This window comes from Nannospalax galili, unplaced genomic scaffold, assembly GCF_000622305.1.
Source record: "Nannospalax galili isolate Female #2095 unplaced genomic scaffold, S.galili_v1.0 scaffold189, whole genome shotgun sequence".
Classification (NCBI taxonomy): Eukaryota; Metazoa; Chordata; class Mammalia; order Rodentia; family Spalacidae; genus Nannospalax; species Nannospalax galili.
Window position 1 is genome coordinate 1,132,608 of NW_008360331.1, and position 19,928 is coordinate 1,152,535.

At 41.0% G+C, this 19,928-nt stretch overlaps 1 protein-coding gene across 2 annotated transcripts in view; it reads left to right on the forward strand.

The window, feature by feature from the left end:
- Positions 1 to 19,928, forward strand: part of Manba (mannosidase beta) — a 137,224-nt gene that overhangs the window by 81,442 nt on the left and 35,854 nt on the right. For both annotated transcript variants that reach the window (XM_008826198.3, XM_029560232.1), the window contains 5 exons: positions 3,495 to 3,646; positions 6,369 to 6,486; positions 8,067 to 8,153; positions 12,854 to 13,021; positions 17,724 to 17,942. In XM_008826198.3, coding sequence (XP_008824420.1) covers positions 3,495 to 3,646; positions 6,369 to 6,486; positions 8,067 to 8,153; positions 12,854 to 13,021; positions 17,724 to 17,942 — 744 coding nt within the window. The remainder of the gene's footprint in view (positions 1 to 3,494; positions 3,647 to 6,368; positions 6,487 to 8,066; positions 8,154 to 12,853; positions 13,022 to 17,723; positions 17,943 to 19,928) is intronic.

The following is a 19,928-nucleotide window of genomic DNA, read 5'->3' on the forward strand; positions in this document are numbered from 1 at the left end:
GGCATGTGCCACTACACCTGTCCCAAAGGTAGTGTTTTATACTTAGTACTACATTAGTGATTGTCAAATTTATTTTGGATATAGAACTACTTTACACACACAAAAAATCTTAAGTACTATGATGTGTTTATGATTCTGTGGGCCATAGGTAATGACACTTAGCACAGTAAATATTGAAACTGAGAATTAAATGCTTACTTATTCATTTGAACTCACCATCAGAAGCCCATGATATGTTAGTATATTGACTTGTTTTATATAAAAATATATTTATAGAATTAAAAATTGGGGGTAATGATATGGTTCCACATGTTTGCAGATCTCTGATATTTTAATGAGGATAACAAGGTCCTCATTTGCATCTGTGACACTCGATTTGCAGTGTTGAAACGTATGAAGAAAATCTGACCTCAGATGATTGAGGACATTCTTTCGTGCCACTCTAGAACTTAACAAGTGTTGGTTTCTGGAGTTGGAGAGATGGCTCAGAGGCTGAGTGTGTCCCATTCTTGCAGAGATCCCCCCATTCAGTTCCCAGGACCCATGTCAGATGGCTCACAACCACCTGTACAGATCCAGGGGATCTGACACCCTCTTCCGGCCTCCTCAGCCACCTGCACTCATGTGCATATAACCCCACACAGACACAGATGCATGCACATAATCAAAAATAGAAATAAATCTTTAAAAAACAGAGAAAACTGGGTGTGGTGGCATATGCCTTTAGTCCCGGCACTCAGGAGGCAGAGGTAGAGGCAGGCAGATCTCTGTGAGTTGGAGGCTGACCTGGTCTACATAGGGAGTTCCAGGCCAGACAGTGATGAAAAAGAAAGAAAGAAAGAAAGAAAGAAAGAAAGAAAGAAAGAAAGAAAGAAAGAAAGAAAGAAAGAAAGAAAGAGAAAGGGAACTTGATGATTTTTTTGTTTTTTGTTTGTTTTTGAGACAGGATCTCCCCCAAACCCTGGCTGGCCTAGAAGGTGACCAAGCTGCCTCTGCCTCTAGGTGCTGGGATTAAAGGCATGTGCCACCACACCTGACTGTAAATGCTAGTTTCTTAAATATTAGTTGGACTGTGAACTAAGCCATTTCAATGCACTTTTCATTCTGTTATTAAAATTCTGTCTTCTGCTTATAATGGAGGCGTCCCATGTGTGATACTCCTAGCACAGTCTGGAGCACCTGCTAAGGCACCCACAGTGCCACCGACCTCTGCTGCTGTAACATCTGTGCAATTGTTAGCACAGAAGGTTCAGGGTGACCCTATCAAAAACATTATCTTGTACTTTGAATAATTCAGTTCCTCTTGTAACAGATCTTTCTTAATGCGTTGTACTGGTTACAAATGCCATCTAGGATTCACTATCAGTAAAGCAAAGTATCTTCAGGTGACCTATCAACCCACTCTACCTCTTATAGCCAGTGAAATATTTTACTTATCTGGGTTGCTGTGCCAGGAAGTGCTGTGATTTCTTTCCCTGACCTTGCATGGTGTAGGCACTCAGCAATGCTGACTGTCTACCCATTTCTCGGCTAATACCCCACTTCTCCGACCAGAGGAGCATGCAAGAGGCCTTGCTGCCTTCATGGTTTCTGGATTGAAAAGGTTGTCAACAATACTTGGCTTTTAAAGAGCTTATTATGGCTAGGCTTAAAAACATTTGATTTGTTTTTCTTTATACCATGAATGATTGGTTACAAAATGACACAACTGTACCATAAATATTTTGTGCAGTGTGTGTATGAGTACATTCTTGTGTGTGTGGTAGCACGTATACATTCATGTGTGTATGTGAGGCCAAAGTTGATAGTGGTGTCTTCCTATATTGATCTCTTTGGAGCAGGGCCTCATCTTGAACCCAGAGCTCATTGGTTTGGCAAGACTAGCTGTCCAGCAAGCCCCAGGGATCCTCTTGTCTGCCTCCCTAACACTAGGATTACAGGCACAGGCTGGGATTACAGGCATGCACTGCCACGCCAGACATTTTACATGTGGGAGCTGGGGATCCAAACTCAGGTCCTCATGATAGTGTGGCCAGCACTTTACCCACTGAGCTATCTCTGCAGCCCCAACAAATATTTTTATTTATTTTTTAAGATTTATTTATTTTTCTTTCATGTGTATGAGTATTTTGCCTACATGTATGTAAGTGCACCATGTGTGTGCACTACCTGAGGAGGCCAAAATAGGGTGTCAGGTCCCCTGGGACTGGAGTTATAGACAGTTGTGACCCATCATATGGATGCTGGGAACTGAATCTGGGTCCTCTGCAAGAGCAGCCAGTGCTCTTAAGTGCTGAGCCATCTTTTCAGTCCCTATTTATTTTTAAACAGAGCAAAAGTAGATTTATTAAGAAAAAGTGAGAACTAAGAGTGGGAGGGTCTCCAAGGGATGAATCAATATTTTTAAAAGCTGCATTTGCATGAGGTACAGTAAATTGTTGACTTCTGTAAAGCTGAAAGATGCCTTTCATCAAAATTCTTTTTTTAAATTTTTATTTTATGTGTATGGGTGTATTGCATGCATGTATGTAATTGTATGCACCTCATGCAATGCCAGGGAAGGCAGAAGAGGGTGTTGAATTCCCTGGAACTGGAGTTACAGGTGGTTGTTAACTGCCATATAGGTGCTAGGATTTGAACCTGGGTCTTCTCTAAGAACAGTCAGTGCTCTTAACCACTGAACCAGCTCTCTAGCCCCCAAAATTCTATTTCTTATATATAATGATACCCAGTTTCTCTTATATGTCAGTTTCAAGTTTTCAGTATTTTTAGATGTAGACAATAGAGTTGTAGGCTGATAATGTGTGTGTGTGTGTATGTATGTATTGAGATAGGTTTTGCAGATTTTAAAGCATTTGCATCTATTCACTGTGTTACATGTATACTTGTGCCACCACACACGTGTGGAGGTCAGAGGACAGCTTGCAGGACTCCACTCTCTCCTTCTACCATGTGAGGCCTCGGGGTCAAACTCAGGTTGTTAGGCTTGGAGGCAAGTGGCCTTTCACGCCAGCCCCAGGAATGCAGAGTTTGATGAGAAGACTTTGATAAGAACAGCTGCTCTAGGGTAGCGCTGCCCAGCCTCACCTGTGGAATAGCCTAGCTAGGCTGATTCAGGAGCATTCTCAGCTTCCAGGGCAACAGGGTACGCTCAGGAGTACATGAGCCTCTCGGATCCTTTCCAATCAGAATATCATATGCACCTCCTGTCAAGAGCCAGGCCTCTGTAAAACATGGAGTTCAATTGTGACAATTAGGATTAAATTTTCCATGAAACAAAGTGATTTTATTTTTATTTTTTATTTTTTGGTCTTTTTGAGACAGGGTCTCCCTGTAGTCCCATCGGGCCTGGAATTTGCTATGTTCACCAGACTGGCCTCAATCTCAGAGATCTGCCTGCCTCTGCCTTCTGAATACTGGGATTAAAGGTGTATATCACCACACCTGACTATACTTTTAATTGTATATTTAGTATTTAATTCTGTTCCTGGCAGGTTTATTTTAGGACAGTGGAACTTGTAGAAGAGCCCATAAAAGGGTCTCCTGGTCTGAGTTTCTACTTCAAAATTAATGGATTTCCTATATTTTTGAAAGGCTCCAACTGGATCCCAGCAGATTCATTTCAAGATAAAGTAACTTCTGACTTGTAAGTATTAGCTTTCTGTGTTGCTCTCCTCTTCCTCCTCTTTTTTTTATTCCATGCCATTAACCTTAGAGTTATTAGAGTTACTCACATTTATTTTCTTTAGTCCGATGGGAAGGAACTGAGAAGCAGTACAGAGCAAATTTCAGAGTGGACAGGATTTTTAAATTATAAGTGTACCTTTGAGCTACAGTTTTATAGCTAAGTGGTGTAAGATTGCTAAAGCCTTCCAAATGTTAGAAAACTATTACATGTTTTTTTCTGGAGGAAAAAAATAAAACATTGGCATTTGAGGTGGTCAGTCTCAGGAAAGAAAATCCAGCTCTTTTTTTTCCCAGTACCTTAAACTATTTTTTAAAAATAGTTTTAAGAGATAGGAGGCCATATTTATCTTTTCATGCTAAGATATTCTTTTACTTTTAAAAATACTTGAGTGTGTGATGTGTGTACGTGGCCACATTCACCTGTATGAATGCAAGCACATGCATGCCACACACCTGTGGAGGCCAGTCCTCACCTTCTTTGTTTTCAGATGGGGAGTCTGTTGTTCACCACCCCATACATCAAGGTAGCTAGCCTAAGCTCTGCTAGGATTTCTCCTGTCCCCACCTTCCATCTTGCCTTAGGAGCACAGGGGCTACAGGTGGGCACCCTAGTGCCCAGTGTTGTGTGGGTGCTGGGGATTTGAACCTAGGTCCTCATGCTTATGCAACATGTACTTTACCCACTGAGCCATCTCATCTCTTCTACTGAAGGAACTAAAAGTATCTTGACAGGAGGAGAAAATGGGAAAATTTAAGAGCATGTACAGTAGTGGGTGTGTGTATGAGTCTGGAGACCCCGGGGACATCATGAGGACAGAGTTCTAGTAATAACATTGTACTGCATAAAAGCAAAGAAAGATAACTGCAGGATGATGGCTCTGTTAGCTGTGGTAACCTTTTTCCTAATGACAAATATCCTATAACACCATGTTGTATACCTTAAACACACACAAGAAAATTGAAAACAAAAACATAGAAGTTCTATATCTGGAAAATAGCTAGAAATGTTTATTGAAGGTTTTGAGAACAGAACTTAAAAATTTATTTAAAATTTTATTATTTTTATTTTATGTGTATGAGTATATTGCCTGCATGTATGTGAGTGTATGTGAGTGCACCTGTGGGCGGAAGTCAGAAGAGGGCTTTGGATTCCCCTGAAACTGGAGTTAAGGACCATTTGTAGCCACCATGTGGGTGCTGGAATCAAACCCAGTCAGTGCTCTTAACCGCTGAGCCATCTCTCCAGCCCCAGAACTTACATTTTTAAAAACATTTATGTATTTATGTGTGTGTTTCTGCTGTATTTTTCTTCCTGTGTGCGTGTGTGTGCATATACGTGGTGGCCAGAGGTGGATGTCAGTGTCTTCATCTGTCACTCTCCATCTTACTGTTTGAGAACCGGGCTTTCACCTGGAGCTCACTGATTGGCTGGCATGGATGGCCAGTGAGTGACAGGGATCCTCCTGTCTCTGCCTCACCAGTGCTGGGTTTACAGGAAGGCACCACCACATGTTTTTCACATGGGTGTTTAGGATCCAAACTCAGTTCCCTCACACTTGTGTGTCAAGCACTTTACTGACAGCCATTTTCCCAGCCCTGCAGCACATTTTTCTATAGGACAAAATACAAAACGAAAAATAGTTTTAAAAGTAGTTTAATGTTGCTGATAACTTACATAGTAAAGATATCACCCAGAGTTTTTCAGTTTGTTTGCCTAATGTGGTAATAATTAGTATCTATATTATTTTACATTCTTTAGCATTGATTAGAACAAAATATCATTATTTTAAAGTAGATTTATTTTCCTTTTTAAAATGTATATTTTTATTGAGTCTTTGTGCATTTCATACAATAAATTTTAATCATATTTAGATCCCTCGTCCCCCCATCCGAATACCCCATAACTCCCTCCACAGGATTTCATGCAGTCTGTCATATATGTTAAGGTCTATCCGATCAATCTCATGCACTCAGATGACCCTTGGTGCAAGTTCATCCACTGGAGTCCAGTCAGCTTATCTAGTGTCACTGCCTTAAAGAAGATCAACTCTCTCACACCCAGCAGTAATCGGTTGCCATTAGTTCCTCGATTAAGGGTGGGACCTGATGCCCATTTCCCCAGCTCTATGCTGGGTTTTTGCCCGATAGAGTCAGCATGGGTCTTGTGCATGCTCTCACCATTGCTACAAGTTCATATGCACAAGTTCCTGGAGGTCCAAAAGCCTCTGTTTTCTTATGTTCGTGGACCAAACCTGACTTTTACAATCTCTCTTCCCCCTCTTCCGCAATGGTCCCTGAGCCATGGGTGGGTGAGGTTTAGTATAGAAGTCCTACCCAGGGAGGGGTACTCTGCAGTCTCTTGTTCTTTGCGCTTTGGCCAGTTGCGGTCATCTGTGTGCATCACTCATTGTTGCATGAAGAAGCTTCACTGGTGAGAGTTGAGGGATGCGTTAATATTCTCTCTACCCCCTGTTCTATTGTGTTCCACGAGCCTTAGGTATAGAGATTCCACCGTAGATGTGTCACTTAGGCTAGGCTGGGCATCTCTCAGACATGTATTCTCTGTGTGTGACTAGTTGTGGAACTTTGTAATTAAAGTGACTTTTTCTAACAGATTTGAAATATTTCTTAATATTCCAAAATTTCTGAGTTAGCATTTGTTTTTGCAATTCTGTCTACAGATTGCAGGTCCTTTTGCAGTCTGTGGTGGATGCTAACATGAATGTTCTCCGGGTGTGGGGAGGAGGCATTTATGAGCAGGATGAATTCTACGAACTCTGCGATGAACTGGGAATAATGGTGAGCACATTGCAGCACTTTCACATATTGACAAATGGCTGGTACCCAGCTTGATGTTGTGAGTTGATATTTTGTTCCTTAGTTCTTCTCTTGGAGCCAGAAATGACATTATACTGAGTATTTATTCATTTTGGCAAAAGAATTAATAAATAACCATAGCTTTTGCTAACAAATACCAGAATTATCTGATTATCTAAAATGGTAGATATTATACATTATATCTAATTATACATCTATCTACACCTCCATAATATTTCTTGTGGTATGGAGGTATACATAATAAAATACAATATTAAATAATTTAACTTAAGGACCTCTAAGTCTGGAGAGAAATAAAATTTTAAAAATTATCTAAAGAAAAGATGTGCTTAATGTTATGGAAGTACTTGAAACATATTTCACAATGGTGAGAATTAAGCAAAGGAAATACCACCATCCCTCAGTATCTGAAGAGACCTGCTTCCAGACCCTTTGGACACTCAGGTGCAAAGATACTCAATCCTGTTGCGTAAAGTAATGAGGTATTTGCACAAAACCTGCCCACATCTTTCCATGTGCTTTACACTATCACTAGACCACATACAGAACTTCATACAATGTGAATGTTGTATAAATAGTTGTGATACTTATTGTTAGGGACTTTGGGATGACAAAAAGTCTGTAGGTGTTCAGGATAGAGGTAATTTTTGTTTTTTTTCTGAATACTTTTGACCGATACTTGAATCTCTGGAAGCAAAATCCATGCATACAGAGGGTCAATTGTATTTTGTTTTAGTTCTGAAAACACAGGTGTCAGATACACAGAGCACCAGAGAAGAATAACTATTATAGCAGCAATAATGCTCATCATGGCGCTGATGACATCTACACTGTTCAGTCAGTGCCAGGCACTGTTCTAGGTGCTGCATGCTCTATTTTGCATTTAATTTAATTTCTCTCTGCCATCCAATGATATGGTTACTATTGTTTCTGTCCCCATATACAGAGAAGAAAGGTGACTCATGGAGAGGTTATATACATCACCTAACCTCTCACTGTCTGTATGTGGAAGAAAGAAGATTGGCAGGAAGGCAGGCTGCTTGGGGCTCTGCTTTCAACCACCACTCCACACAGGCTCCCTAAGAAGAGACTTCATGGCCCCATTATTAGAGTGGGCATCTAGTAATCGTTTTTGTCTGCAAAAAGTTCATTCTTTTATAAACACAGTATAATTTTTAGCAGTCTGCTGTATTCCGAATACCAAATGCCTGGTGAAAACAAGAAAGAAAGAGGAAATGAGAACGGGCCCACGGAAGCTTCATCTCCCTCTGTTTTTCTCGGAATTCTCTCTCTTCTTTTCTATTTAATGTTATTTTGAGTTTCTAAGCACTAAACATGTTTGTGCAGCCCTCAGAAGTCTCGGGGTCTGTCAGCATCTTTCCAATCTGAGCCTTTATGCACAATGGTGCTCAGATGATCACATTCAGCAGGGAACTTGCTTGTCATGTATGTGAAAGGTGATCCCCTAAGTCAGAAAGGTTTTATTTCTGGGTGATGACACAGGTTTTTTTGTGTTTTTTTTTTTTTTTTCTGTTTGTTAGGTATGGCAGGATTTTATGTTTGCCTGTGCCCTTTATCCAACCGAGCAGGGCTTTTTGGAGTCAGTGAGGGCAGAAGTTGCTTACCAGGTATGTTGCTATTACACCATTTCAAGAAGAGAAAATGCATATGTTTAGTTTTGCCTTTGTTAATTGCCCATTTCTTTTTGTTGCTTTCTACTAAATCCTATGAAAACTTGAAGGCAGTAGTTGACTTCCTGGATGATTGTACCCAGTGTCATGACTATAATACCACCTATCTGCTGAGAACTCCCAGATTTATGCCCAGGCCCTGAGTCTGCTGAATTTCTCATTCTTGTGTCCAGCTGCCTGCCTGAACCACACAGCTGTCACTTCTCAACCCTCCTGCAGTTTTCCTCCTGAATGACAGTGCCACTCTAAATAGCTCAGGACAAAAATTTAAAGTGGTGTTTTTTTTGTTTTTTGTTTTTTGTTTTTTTTTTTTTTTTTTTTTTTTTTTTGAGACAGGGTCTCCTTGTAGCCCCAGCCCCAGCTGCCTGGAACTTGCTATGTAGGCCAGACTGGTCTTGAACTCACAGAGATCTGCCTGCCTCTGCCTCCCAAGTGCTGGTATTAAAGGCATGTGCCACCACGCCCAACTAAGTGATTATTTATTTTAAAAACTATTATTTGTTTTTTTTTAAAATTGATGTGTATGAGTGTTATGCCTGCATGTGTGTAAGTGCACCTGTGTTGTGCAGTGCCCTTGGAGGATAGAAGAGGGTGTTGGATCCCCTGGAACTGGAGTTACAGACAGTTGTTAGCTGCCATGTGGGTGCTGGAGTTTGAGCCCAGGTCTTCTGTAAGAACAGCCAGTGTTCTTAACCACTGAGCCATCTCTCCAGTCCTCATTTCATTTATTTTATGTGTATGAGTATTATACCTGCATGTACATAAGTGCACCTGTGTTGTGCAGCTCCCATGGAGGACAGAGGAGGGATTAGGATCCCCTGTAACTGGAGTTACAGACAGTTGTTAGCCACCGTGCAGGTGCTGGGATTTGAACCCCAGTCCTCTGTAAGAGCGACCAATGCTCTTAACCACTGAGCCATCTCTCCAGCCCCCTAAATTCTTGAATTCATGATTTGTTTTGCATTCCACATAGTCACACCTATACTTATATAAAAATCCAAGAAAATAATAACATGTTATCTCTATCTACTTGAAAAGGCTTGGAAACATGGCCAACTTAGTAGTATCACACATCCTTACACTGGTATGTCTCATGTTAAGAGAAAGACTTCTGCCAACTGTGGTGGCATAGTCCTGTGGTCTCCACTACTTTGCACCTGAGCCCAGGAGTTGAAGTCCAGCATGGGCAACATAGGGAGACCACCTTCCCCATGAAAAACCAAACGAAACCTAACTAAACAAGTTCAGAGAGAGAGAGAGACAGAGACAGAGACAGAGACAGAGAGACAGAGAGAACACAAAGGGTGAGCACTCCAGATCGTGGACAAAAATGAAATGACCATTTAACCAACAGATCCACATGCTGAATACTGTTTTTGCAAAAAGCTCATTTAGGGAGTGATTATGTTTTGAAACACAGCTTGTATTACCTGCATCTCTCCTAGGTCTTGAGTGCATGGCTTGAGTTTCTATATAGAATCAGCATTCTTGGCAGTACAAGAAACTTCTGAATCATAATATACTCCCAAAGTACAGCTTAGGGATTAGCATCTGAGTATGTCAGATGCTAGCAAAATTTTACTGAAACATTCATTGGAGTGATATACTGTTACCATTAGAAATGATCAGAGGAGAGCTACTACAGTCTCAGCACTTGGGAGGTGGAGGCAGGAATATCATAAGTTCAAGGGCTACTTTGTCTCCAAACTAAAAAACAAAACAAAACAAAAAGAACCAACCACTAAACCAGATCATTGGTTTCTGGAGTCTGCAAGATTATATTATGCAGGCATCCTGAGCAGATTTTATAACTCTACAGGATGTGAAAGGAGGAAGCGAATTTATTTCCTCACTAATGTCAGGTGAAGCTTAAAAAAGAGAAATAAAAACAGGGGGACTGAGTAGCTGGGGAGCGGAGGGGGATCAGTGGGACTATGAGGGGGACGAGAGAGTAATAGGGGTGAATATGATCAAAACACATTATGTACAGGTATGAAAATGTCATAATGAAACATGATGTGTAAGTGGCGCTCATCTTCCTGGGCACATACAGATGCAAACAGACGAAATTCTGTACTCTTTACAAGGCTAGTTTGGAAAACGCAAGACTTTTTTTAAAGAATGAAACAAAACTCCTCAGTCGCCTCTTTGCAGCCTCTTGCAGACTCAGCCATTACAGGGCAAGAGAAGCTGTGACTGTCGGTGAGGTAATAGTGGAAACACACCTTCCAGAAGAGTTTCTCCTGATCACTGACTCACTCTGTGATTCTCAGAAACATTCAATTGCATGTCTCTGCTTGGACACATGTCCCAACACGTCAGAAGACAGGGGCATGCCCAAGTTGTTGCCCGTGCACAGCAGAACTGGATCCTTTTGCCCTTCCGTAGTTCCTGTAGGCCTGTGTCTCCAGGCTGGCAGAATTTTCAGCTAGAATGTCTACCTTCCTCTTCTTTGTTTAGATTAGTCGGTAACTAACCCACAGCAGATTCATCAGCTGTGACACAGCTGTTTTGAGACACCCTTTTTAAAAAATGATTTATTTAAAATATTGTATTATTATTTTACTTTATGTGTATGAATGTGTTGCCCACATGTATGTAAGTGCACCCATGTCATGCAATGCCCTCAGAGGTCAGAAGAGGACGTTGGCAGATCCCCTGGAACTGGAGTTAATGGATGTTGTTAGCCACCATGCAGGTGCTGGGAATCCGGTCCTCTACAAGAGCAGCCAGTGCTCCTAACTGCTGAGCCATTTCTCCAGACCCAGAGGTACCCTCTTACCCTCTTGGTTTTTTTTTGGGGGGGGGCGTCTTTTTGAGACAGGGTCTCCCTGTAGCACCAGCTGGCCTGGAACTTGCTATATAGACCAGGCTGGCCTTGATCTCACAGAGGTCCGCCTGCCTCTGCCTCCCAAGTGCTGGGATTAAAGGCCTGTGCCAGCACACCCAGCTCTTCATAACTGTTTTAATCTGCTCTCCTTTGGGATATTCCACATTGTGACCTTTTCTTCCAGGATACTTCTAGTGCTACTACTTGCTTTGTAAAATTTTTTATGGTTCTCTGGGTTTTGTTTTTTGTCTTTAAACTTTAAAAAGTAGTTTATTTTGGGCAGAGGCTGGGCTCAGTTGGTAAAGTTCTTGCATGCATGAATCCCTGGCTTTAATCCCCAGCACTATGTAAGCCCAGGCATGTTGACGCTCACTTGTAATCCCGGCACTCCAGAGATGGACACAGGAGGATACAGAAGTTTAAGGTCATTCTCATCTACATAGTGAGTTCAAGGTCAGCATAAGACTCTGTCTCAAAAAACAGAATAAAACAGAACAAAACAAGCAAAAACAGTAAATAAAAGTAGCTTCTTTCCGCCCCTCCTTTCCTTTCCCTTTCTTTAGATTTTATTTCTGAGGCAGGATCTTACTAGCTAGCCCCAGCTGGCCTAGAACTCTCTATGTAGACCAGACTGGCCTTGAATTAACAGAACCCACCTGCCTCTACCTCCCGAGTGCTGGGATCAAAGGCATTTGACATCATGCTTATTCTTTCTTTTGAATTAATTTATTATTACTGTGTGCCCATGGTGAGTTTGTGTGTGTGTGTGTGCGCGTGTGTGTGCGCACGCACGCATGTGTGTATGACATGGTGTGTATGTGGAGATCAAAGGACAATTTTGAGAAGTTGGTTTTCTCTTCCACCTTTATGTGGGTTCTGGGGATGGAACTCAGGTCGCTAGAATCATGTAGCAATTGCCTGTACCCACTGAGGCATCTCACAAACCCTCTGTCTAATTCTTTCTCAGAAGAAATTTTTTCTTCAGTTTTTAATACTGTAGAACCTGTCTTATCAATGCATACCAATTTAGATAAAAAGAATCTCAGAAGCTAGGTATGGTGGCACATACCTTTAATCTCATCACTCCAGAGGCAGAGGCAGGCAGATCTCTTGAGCTTGAGGTCAGCCTGGTTTACATAGGAAATTCCAGGCCAGCTAGGGCTATAAGGAAACCCTGTCTCAAAAAGAACAATAATAAAAAAATAAAACCTCAGAGAATTCTTGTGTGTGCGTGCGTGTGTGTGTGTGTGTGTGTGTGTGTGTGTGTGTGTGTATGTGTGTGTGTCTGTGTGTGTGTCTTTGTGTGTGTGTATGTGTGTATGTGTACACGTTTGTGCATGTGGAGGTCAGAATTCAACATTGGGTGTCATTCCCCAGGAGCTGTCCACATTGTTCTTTGAGACAGTCTCTCACAGGGACCTGGGGCTCATGGATTAGGCTAGGCTAGGCTGGCTAGGATGGCTAGGCAGTGAGCCCTGGAACCCTCCTGTTTCTCCCCAGCACTGGAATGGTGTGTGCCCCACCTTGCCCAGTTTTTATACGTGGGTGTGGAGGTCAGACTCAGGGCCTCACGCTGGCTCAACAAGGACTTTAATCACCAAGCTGTCTCCCCAGTCTCTCAGAGAATTAGTGAAAGCATTGCCATAGCTAACATGATTAGGTATTTTGTGAGTTTTCTGGCAGGTAATAATTTGTGTTTGGCAATGCAGTTGTTGTAATTTTATTAGAGTCCTGAGTTCTTTTATGTCAAATATTGGAGAATTATTTTATAAGTATTGGAGAATTATTTTGTTTTCTGAAATTTCAGATCAGGAGACTGAAATCTCATCCCTCAATCATCATTTGGAGCGGCAACAATGAGAACGAAGCGGCTCTGGGGACAAACTGGTTTCACATACATTCCAGGGACTTGAAAATCTACACGGAAGACTACGTGACCCTGTATGTGAGGAACATCAGGGAAGTGGTCTTCTCGGTAAGTAACGGTTTTCAGCGCTGTAGATTCAAGAGTGCACTTTTTAAATGCACAAGTCTGAATACTGTTGTAATATATTTGTGCCTCCTTTAAGGGCATAAAATATTAAAAACATTTCAAAAACATTTAAATTCCGAATATTTCATTGTAATGCTGTAGCATATGAAAGGATCCACGGGTTGTATGTGGACTTCTTGGCAGAGAAGTTTTCTTCAGACCTCTCCACGTGCACCTGGTACTGTGCTCATATTGCAGGTTGTCACACACTCTCTGGAGTTCTTGCACAGATCTTCAGATGTTTATAGAGTCTGTAGGTTAGACAGTCACTACTATGCCACCTCCACAGCTCTGTAGTTGTACATGCTAATGTAGACTGTGGTGTGTATCATATATGAACGTGCTGGTATGTATTTAAGGGTCACAGAGAGAAGGCCCTTCTTTCATGGTGGCTCTTTCTTTTTGTGTCACTGGTGGTGTAGTAAGTATACTGAACAACATAATATAAATTGGTCTTTTTTATGGTGAGGCTTTCTAAAGATTGTTTTAAAAAGCTCTAATGTTGTGGCTGGACAGATGGCTGAGCAGTTAAGAGTGTCTGCTCTTATAGAGGACCCAGGTTCAATTCCCAGCATCCACATAGAGGCTAACTCCAGTTCCAGGGGATCCAACTCCCTCTTCCCTCCTCCACGGGCATTGCACGACACAGGTACACTTACATACATGCAAGCAATACGCTCATACACATAAAATAAATAATAAATAAAATGCTTAAAAGGCTGTAATGTTTATTGAGTGATTTAGTAATCTGGTTATCTTTATAATTTTGTATTTGATAATTAAATATTTGGTATATCTGGATATTTTTGAAACAATTTGAAAAGGGATATATATATATATTTTTTTTCAAATTTTTTGGTCTTTTTGAGGCAGGGTATCCCTGTAGCCCCAGCTGTCCTGGAACTTGCTATGTAGACCAGAGTGGCCTTGAACTCATAGACGTCCGCCTGCCTCTGCCTCTGGAGTGCCGGGATTAAAGGAATGTGCCCCCACATCTGGCTAAAAAGGGATATATTTTTTTAAAACAGTATGTGATAGGTAGCACCTAAATATGCCTAATCAGCAATATTTATTTATTTATTTATTTATTTATTTACTTATTACTTACTTATTGAGGCCAAGGCTGGTCCCAAACTTGTGATCTTCCTGCCTTAAGCTCCTGAAGGCTGGAACTTCAGGTCATAACCAATACACCTGGCTTAGTATTCCATTTATGAAGAAACTTTAGTGATAAGTTATAAAAAACAAGTTCAAGACTGGATGTGATGGTGTATACCTATAATTACAGCATTTAGAAGCAGGTGAATCTCTGTGAGTCTGAGGCCAGCCTGGTCTATATAGCAAGTTCTAGGTATGTGAGGGCTTCACAGTAAGACCTTGTCTCAAAAAAGTAGTTCAAATTTATGGCACTGGATATACTAAGTCTTAAAAAGAAATTTTCTATTTACAAAATGTGATGGTCTGTGCTTTAATTGGTATTTATAAATAATTTATCATCTTTTGCTCATTGTATTGTTTTTCATATCTGATGATGTCAGAAATGGATTTTAATGTTGAAGGATTTTCATTTCATAGTGTAGTGATTAAGTAAGTGCTCATGATTCAAAATCCTGGATGGACCACTTACTATCTATGTAATCTTGGACAATTTGCCTAATTTCTACTTTCCCATATATAAAATTGAGTTAGAAAGAGGGACTCTAGGAGCTGTTATATGAATTAGGCAGGCAACAGGTAGACGGTATCCAGACTCTGGCACATAATAACCTTTTAAAATCTTTTATAAGTATATTTGTTTATTTGTGTGTGTGTGTGTGTGTGTGTGAGAGAGAGAGAGAGAGAGAGAGAGAGAGAGAGAGAGAGAGAGAGAGAGAATGGGTATATGTGTGGAGGTCAGAGGTAATTTTACTACTACATTCTTGAAACTTAAAAAAATTGTTTATTATTTTTATTTTATGTGTATGAGTGCATTGCCTGCATGTATGTAAGTGTACCTGTGTCATGCAATGCCTGAGGAAGTCAGAAGAGGGTGCCCTGGAACTGGAGTTACTGATGGTTGTTAACTGCCATGTGGATGCTTGGAACTGAACCCAGGTCTTCTACAAGAACAGCCAGTGCTCTTAACCACTGAGCCATCTCTCCAAACCCATTCTTGAAACTTTAAAAAATGAGCTTCTATGTGTCACTTTTCCATCTTTGAAATGGAAATGTGATGTATTTTCTGTAAGGGCTAATTTATTTTAGAATGAACTATGAGTCATAATTGATGTTTGTATGTTTCTTTGAAGATGGACAGTCTTCAATGCTACATAATAATTACTATTGTTTCTATCAAGGTGTAAAGCATTTAAAGAAAATACCATGAATCAATCCATTCAGTGATTGTTATGATTAGTTCCTGTTGTTGTTATGATCATCCCGTGGTTCATCTAAATAAGCATTTGAGATAGTGACCTAAAATGAAGTCATCTGTGAGATTTCAAGAATATATGATTTGTAAAGGAAACTACATGTGATGCACATGAGGAATGGATGGTTTAGCTGGTGTGGTGGCACATGCCTTTAATCCCAGCACTTGGAAGACAAAGGCAGGCAGAGCTCTGTGAAACTGAGGACACCTGGTCTACATAGTGAATTCCAGATCAGCTGGAGAGAGAGAGAGAGAGAGAGAGAGAGAGAGAGAGAGAGAGAGAGAGAGAGAGAGAGAGAGAATGAATGGCTTTAGGGATTGGAAAGAGATGGCCCAGTGGTTAAGGGCACCGGTTGCTCTTGCAGAGGACCCAGGTCTGGTTCCTAGCACCCACATATTGGCTAACAACTATCTTTAACTCCAGTTTCAGGGGGTCTAATGCCCTCTTCTGGCCTCTGTACACACGTGCTACACCTACACACATGCAGGCAAAGCCCTCATACTTATAAAATAAAGACAAATTTAAAGTTTTTTTTTTTTTAAAAAAAAGAATGGATGGTTTTAAGTAGGGGCTTATTTGTAATTTTACTGGAAGGCTCAGTTTACCAAATCACTCAAGAAGCTGGAGAAATGGGAAGAAATGGATCTAGTTTAAGCAATCAAAGCTAATTGATTGATCTTTTCTTCAGTTTTACTTTAAAGTCATTATAAACAGAAATTTTTTTAAATTCAAGATTACTTTAATTATAATCTCACCATACCTTGTAATATTTTAAAATTCAATTGACATCTACCAAGTACCTATTACTAGATAGTATGCTGTTAGGATATTTTATTACCGCAGAACTTAGTCTGCTGTGAGAGGAAAACGTGGCAAAAGAATGACCAGTTCTATAAGGGAGACTAGATGAAGTGCTGTAAAACTGAAGGAACCTGGGAAGGTTTTCAAGTTAACGGTGACATCCAAGCTGTCAGTCCAACTTTGAGTAGTTGTGACCAAAACACTTGTGAGAACAACTTACTGGAGGAAAGGTATGGTTCGGCTCTCAGTTTCAGAACGTTCAGCCTATGGTCACTTGGCCTCATGGGCTTGGACCAAGCCTCAGGCAGTGAGCTGTCTGGTGGAAGAGGCTCTTCATCTCATGGTGGACAGCACTCAGTGAAGAGAGAGGGGCCAGGGAACAGGTATCACTCCCTATGGTGTGTCCTAAATGACCTGCATCCTTCAGTGAGGCTCCATTTCCTAAAGTTTCTAGAACCTCCCAAAGTAGCGTTTCTAATTGGGGACCAAACATTAAATACATGAATCAATAGGAGACATATCACATTCAAATCATAACAAAGGTGGAGTAGCATTTTGAGGCAAAGGGTTGTCTAGGAGGTATGTTAGATCATCATCTGGCGGCTAGCAAGCCACAGAGATCCTCCTGTCTCCACCCTTGACACAGTTGGGCATGCCAACATGCAGGTCCATGCCCCAAAATTCACCATTTCTTCTCTGTCTGTTCTTACTGTTTACTGTACTTCAGGAAAATGGCATTATTATTTTCTTCATTTTCCAGGTAAGACTATTAAGGTTTAGATCTGTTCAATAACAGTAAATTTCTGGCTTGGGATTTTGTTTTTTTTTGGTCTTTTTGAGACAACTATAGCCCCAGTTGGCCTGGAACCCACTATGTAGACCAGGCTGGCCTTGATCTCACAGAGATCTGCCTGCATCTGCCTCCCAAATGCTGGGATTAAAGGTGTGCACCACCACACCTGGCATTTTCATTTGGGATTCTAACTCAGGTACATCTGACACAATAGCTTCTATTCTTTACCTGGGTTTCTCAAGTGCAGTGATTTTTTTGTCTCTAGGGAACTATGTCCTGGCTGTTGGTACTTTTTAGGTGAGAGGACTAGTGGTATGGTATGTAGCAGGTGTACACTAGAGATTTTGCCTCTAGTCTTAATGGTACAAGACTCCCATCTCTCATATCGACCTCTACCTTATCCAGCCCCAAAGGTCCATAGTACCAGATTGAGAAGCTGCAGGAGAGGATACACTGCTTGTAGGGTTGAGAGACAAGGCAAAACACTACAAAAATGGGCCACAGGGCAGTGCAGGCTGGGAGAGGTGGTGGTTCTACCAAGGTGGCATTTCTGGGATTTGATGGTATTTTTTCAAGAAGTTAATCATCTGTACTTTACTGAATGAAAATATCCTTAAAATCTTTTTATTTTTGTGCTCAGGGAGACAAGAGTCGGCCTTTTATTACGTCCAGCCCTACAAATGGAGCTGAAACCATTGCAGAAGACTGGATCTCTATAAACCCTTACAGCAACAACTATGGTGATGTCCATTTTTATGACTATTTAAGTGATTGCTGGAATTGGAAAATTTTTCCAAAAGCCCGATTTGTGTCTGAATATGGATATCAGTCCTGGCCTTCCTTTAGTACACTAGAAAAGGTGAGTCCTGGTTGTTTGGTTTTCCAGTGATTAAGAATGGTCCACAGTGGGTTCCAAAAGTCAAGATATCTACTTTTTAATTAAATGGAAGTTTAGAAAGAAGAAGGAAGAAAAGCAGTAGTGGTAGTTTGAATGAGAATGTCCCCCATAGGCTCCAGGTATTTGGACACTTGGTCCCCAGTTTTTGGTGTTTTTGTGGATGGTTGTGGAACCTTTAAGAGGTGTGGCCATGCTAGAGGAAGCACCCCACCAGGGCAGGCTTTGATAGTGTATAGCCATGCCCACCTCTAGGCTGGACTCTGTTTCCTGTGCCTGTTTGACGATGTGGGCTCTCAGCTTTCTGCTTTGGCTTCTCCCTGTTGTGCCTCCCCACCATGATGAGCTCTTACCATCTGGAACCATAGGCCAAATAAACTCTTCTTTCTGTAACTTGGTCATGGCATTTTATCACAGCAACAGAAAAGTAACTAACAGAGAACTCTTGGGGAGTTAAAATCATAATCACCATTTTGGGTTGATAATTTTCCCATGTTTTCAATTATGTTCCTTCAGCAGCATTTAAAAGTTAGGTGGGAGCCACTGCTGATTTTCCATTCATGGCACATGAAAATAAATGTAGTTGAAGTTTTAAAAATATGTATATTTGTTTTGTTTGTGTGTGTGGACGAACCATGGCACTCACGTAGAAGCCAGAGGGCAACTTGTGGGAGTCAGTTCTCTCCTTGTGGGTTCTGGGGATTGAACCAGACGTGGTGGCAGTCACCTTTATCAGGTGGCCTCTGTTGATGGCCCTGTACTTGGTACTTTCTATATAGCCCAATCATTTATAGACACTCAGAACTAGATACTGAGCTATGTTAAAAGAGGTGAGTGTGCTGAATAATTCTTCGTCTACTGTTACTGAGTTTTATTTTTCTCTCTCCTTTCTCCTCCCTCATATCTTCCTAACATTTCTCCCACTCCTTTTTCTTTATGTTGGTATACTGGGTTTTTTTGTATGGATATCCACTGTATACCTAAAGATTTAATTTCAGAGTTGTGTGTGCCTTTTATCAACACCTTTATTGATGCAATTCTCATAGTAAAGCATTTGTTTATTTAATGTGTACAACTCAGTAGTCGTCACAGACTTATACAGTTACCACCACAGTCTAGTTTTAGAACATTAACATCACTTAGTCGAAACTCTGATCCCAGCAGCGGCCACTCTCTAATCTCCAATGACCCTCCTCCTCCAGTACTAGACACCACTGCTCTGTGTCTGTCTCCATAGGCTTCCCCATTCTTCACAATTCATATAGTTAGAAGAAGGCATTCTGTGTGGTCGGTCCTTTGAGACTGGCTTAACAGCATATTCTGTCAGAAGTTCCTTACTTCTTATTGCTGATTGTATTCCGTTGAGTGGATTTCCCATATTTTGTTAATCCATTCACCTGTTGATGGACAGTTGTGTTATCTCCACCTCTTGGTTAGCATGAATAAAACTGCTGTGAACATTAGTGTGGCTGTTTTGGCGTGAACACATTTTCAATTCTGCTGGGTGTATACCCAGGAGGGGGCTGCTAGGTCATGGGTAACTGTTTTGCGCCATTTTGCCTTCCTCCCAGCCTTTCCTGCATGCTTGCTCTCATTTGTTAATTTCCATTTTTTAATATTTCCCTCGAAATACATTTTTAGAGAAAATTTGCATTCTTTGATGGCTGATTATTCTGAGTATCTTTGCATGTGCTTATTGGCCATTTGTGTATCTTCTTTTGAGGAATGTATATACAAATCCTTTGCTCAATTTGACTTGTTTAGTTACTTTTGAAGCCAGGTTTTTGCTAAGCTGCCCATGCTGACTTGAAATTCACTCTGTATTCCAGGCAAACCTCAAACAATTGGAATATGAACAAGTCCTAAAACAATTTACTATTATAATTATATTACTTTATATTTAAGAACTATGGGGGCCAAGTGTGGTGGTACACTCTTTAATCCCAGCAT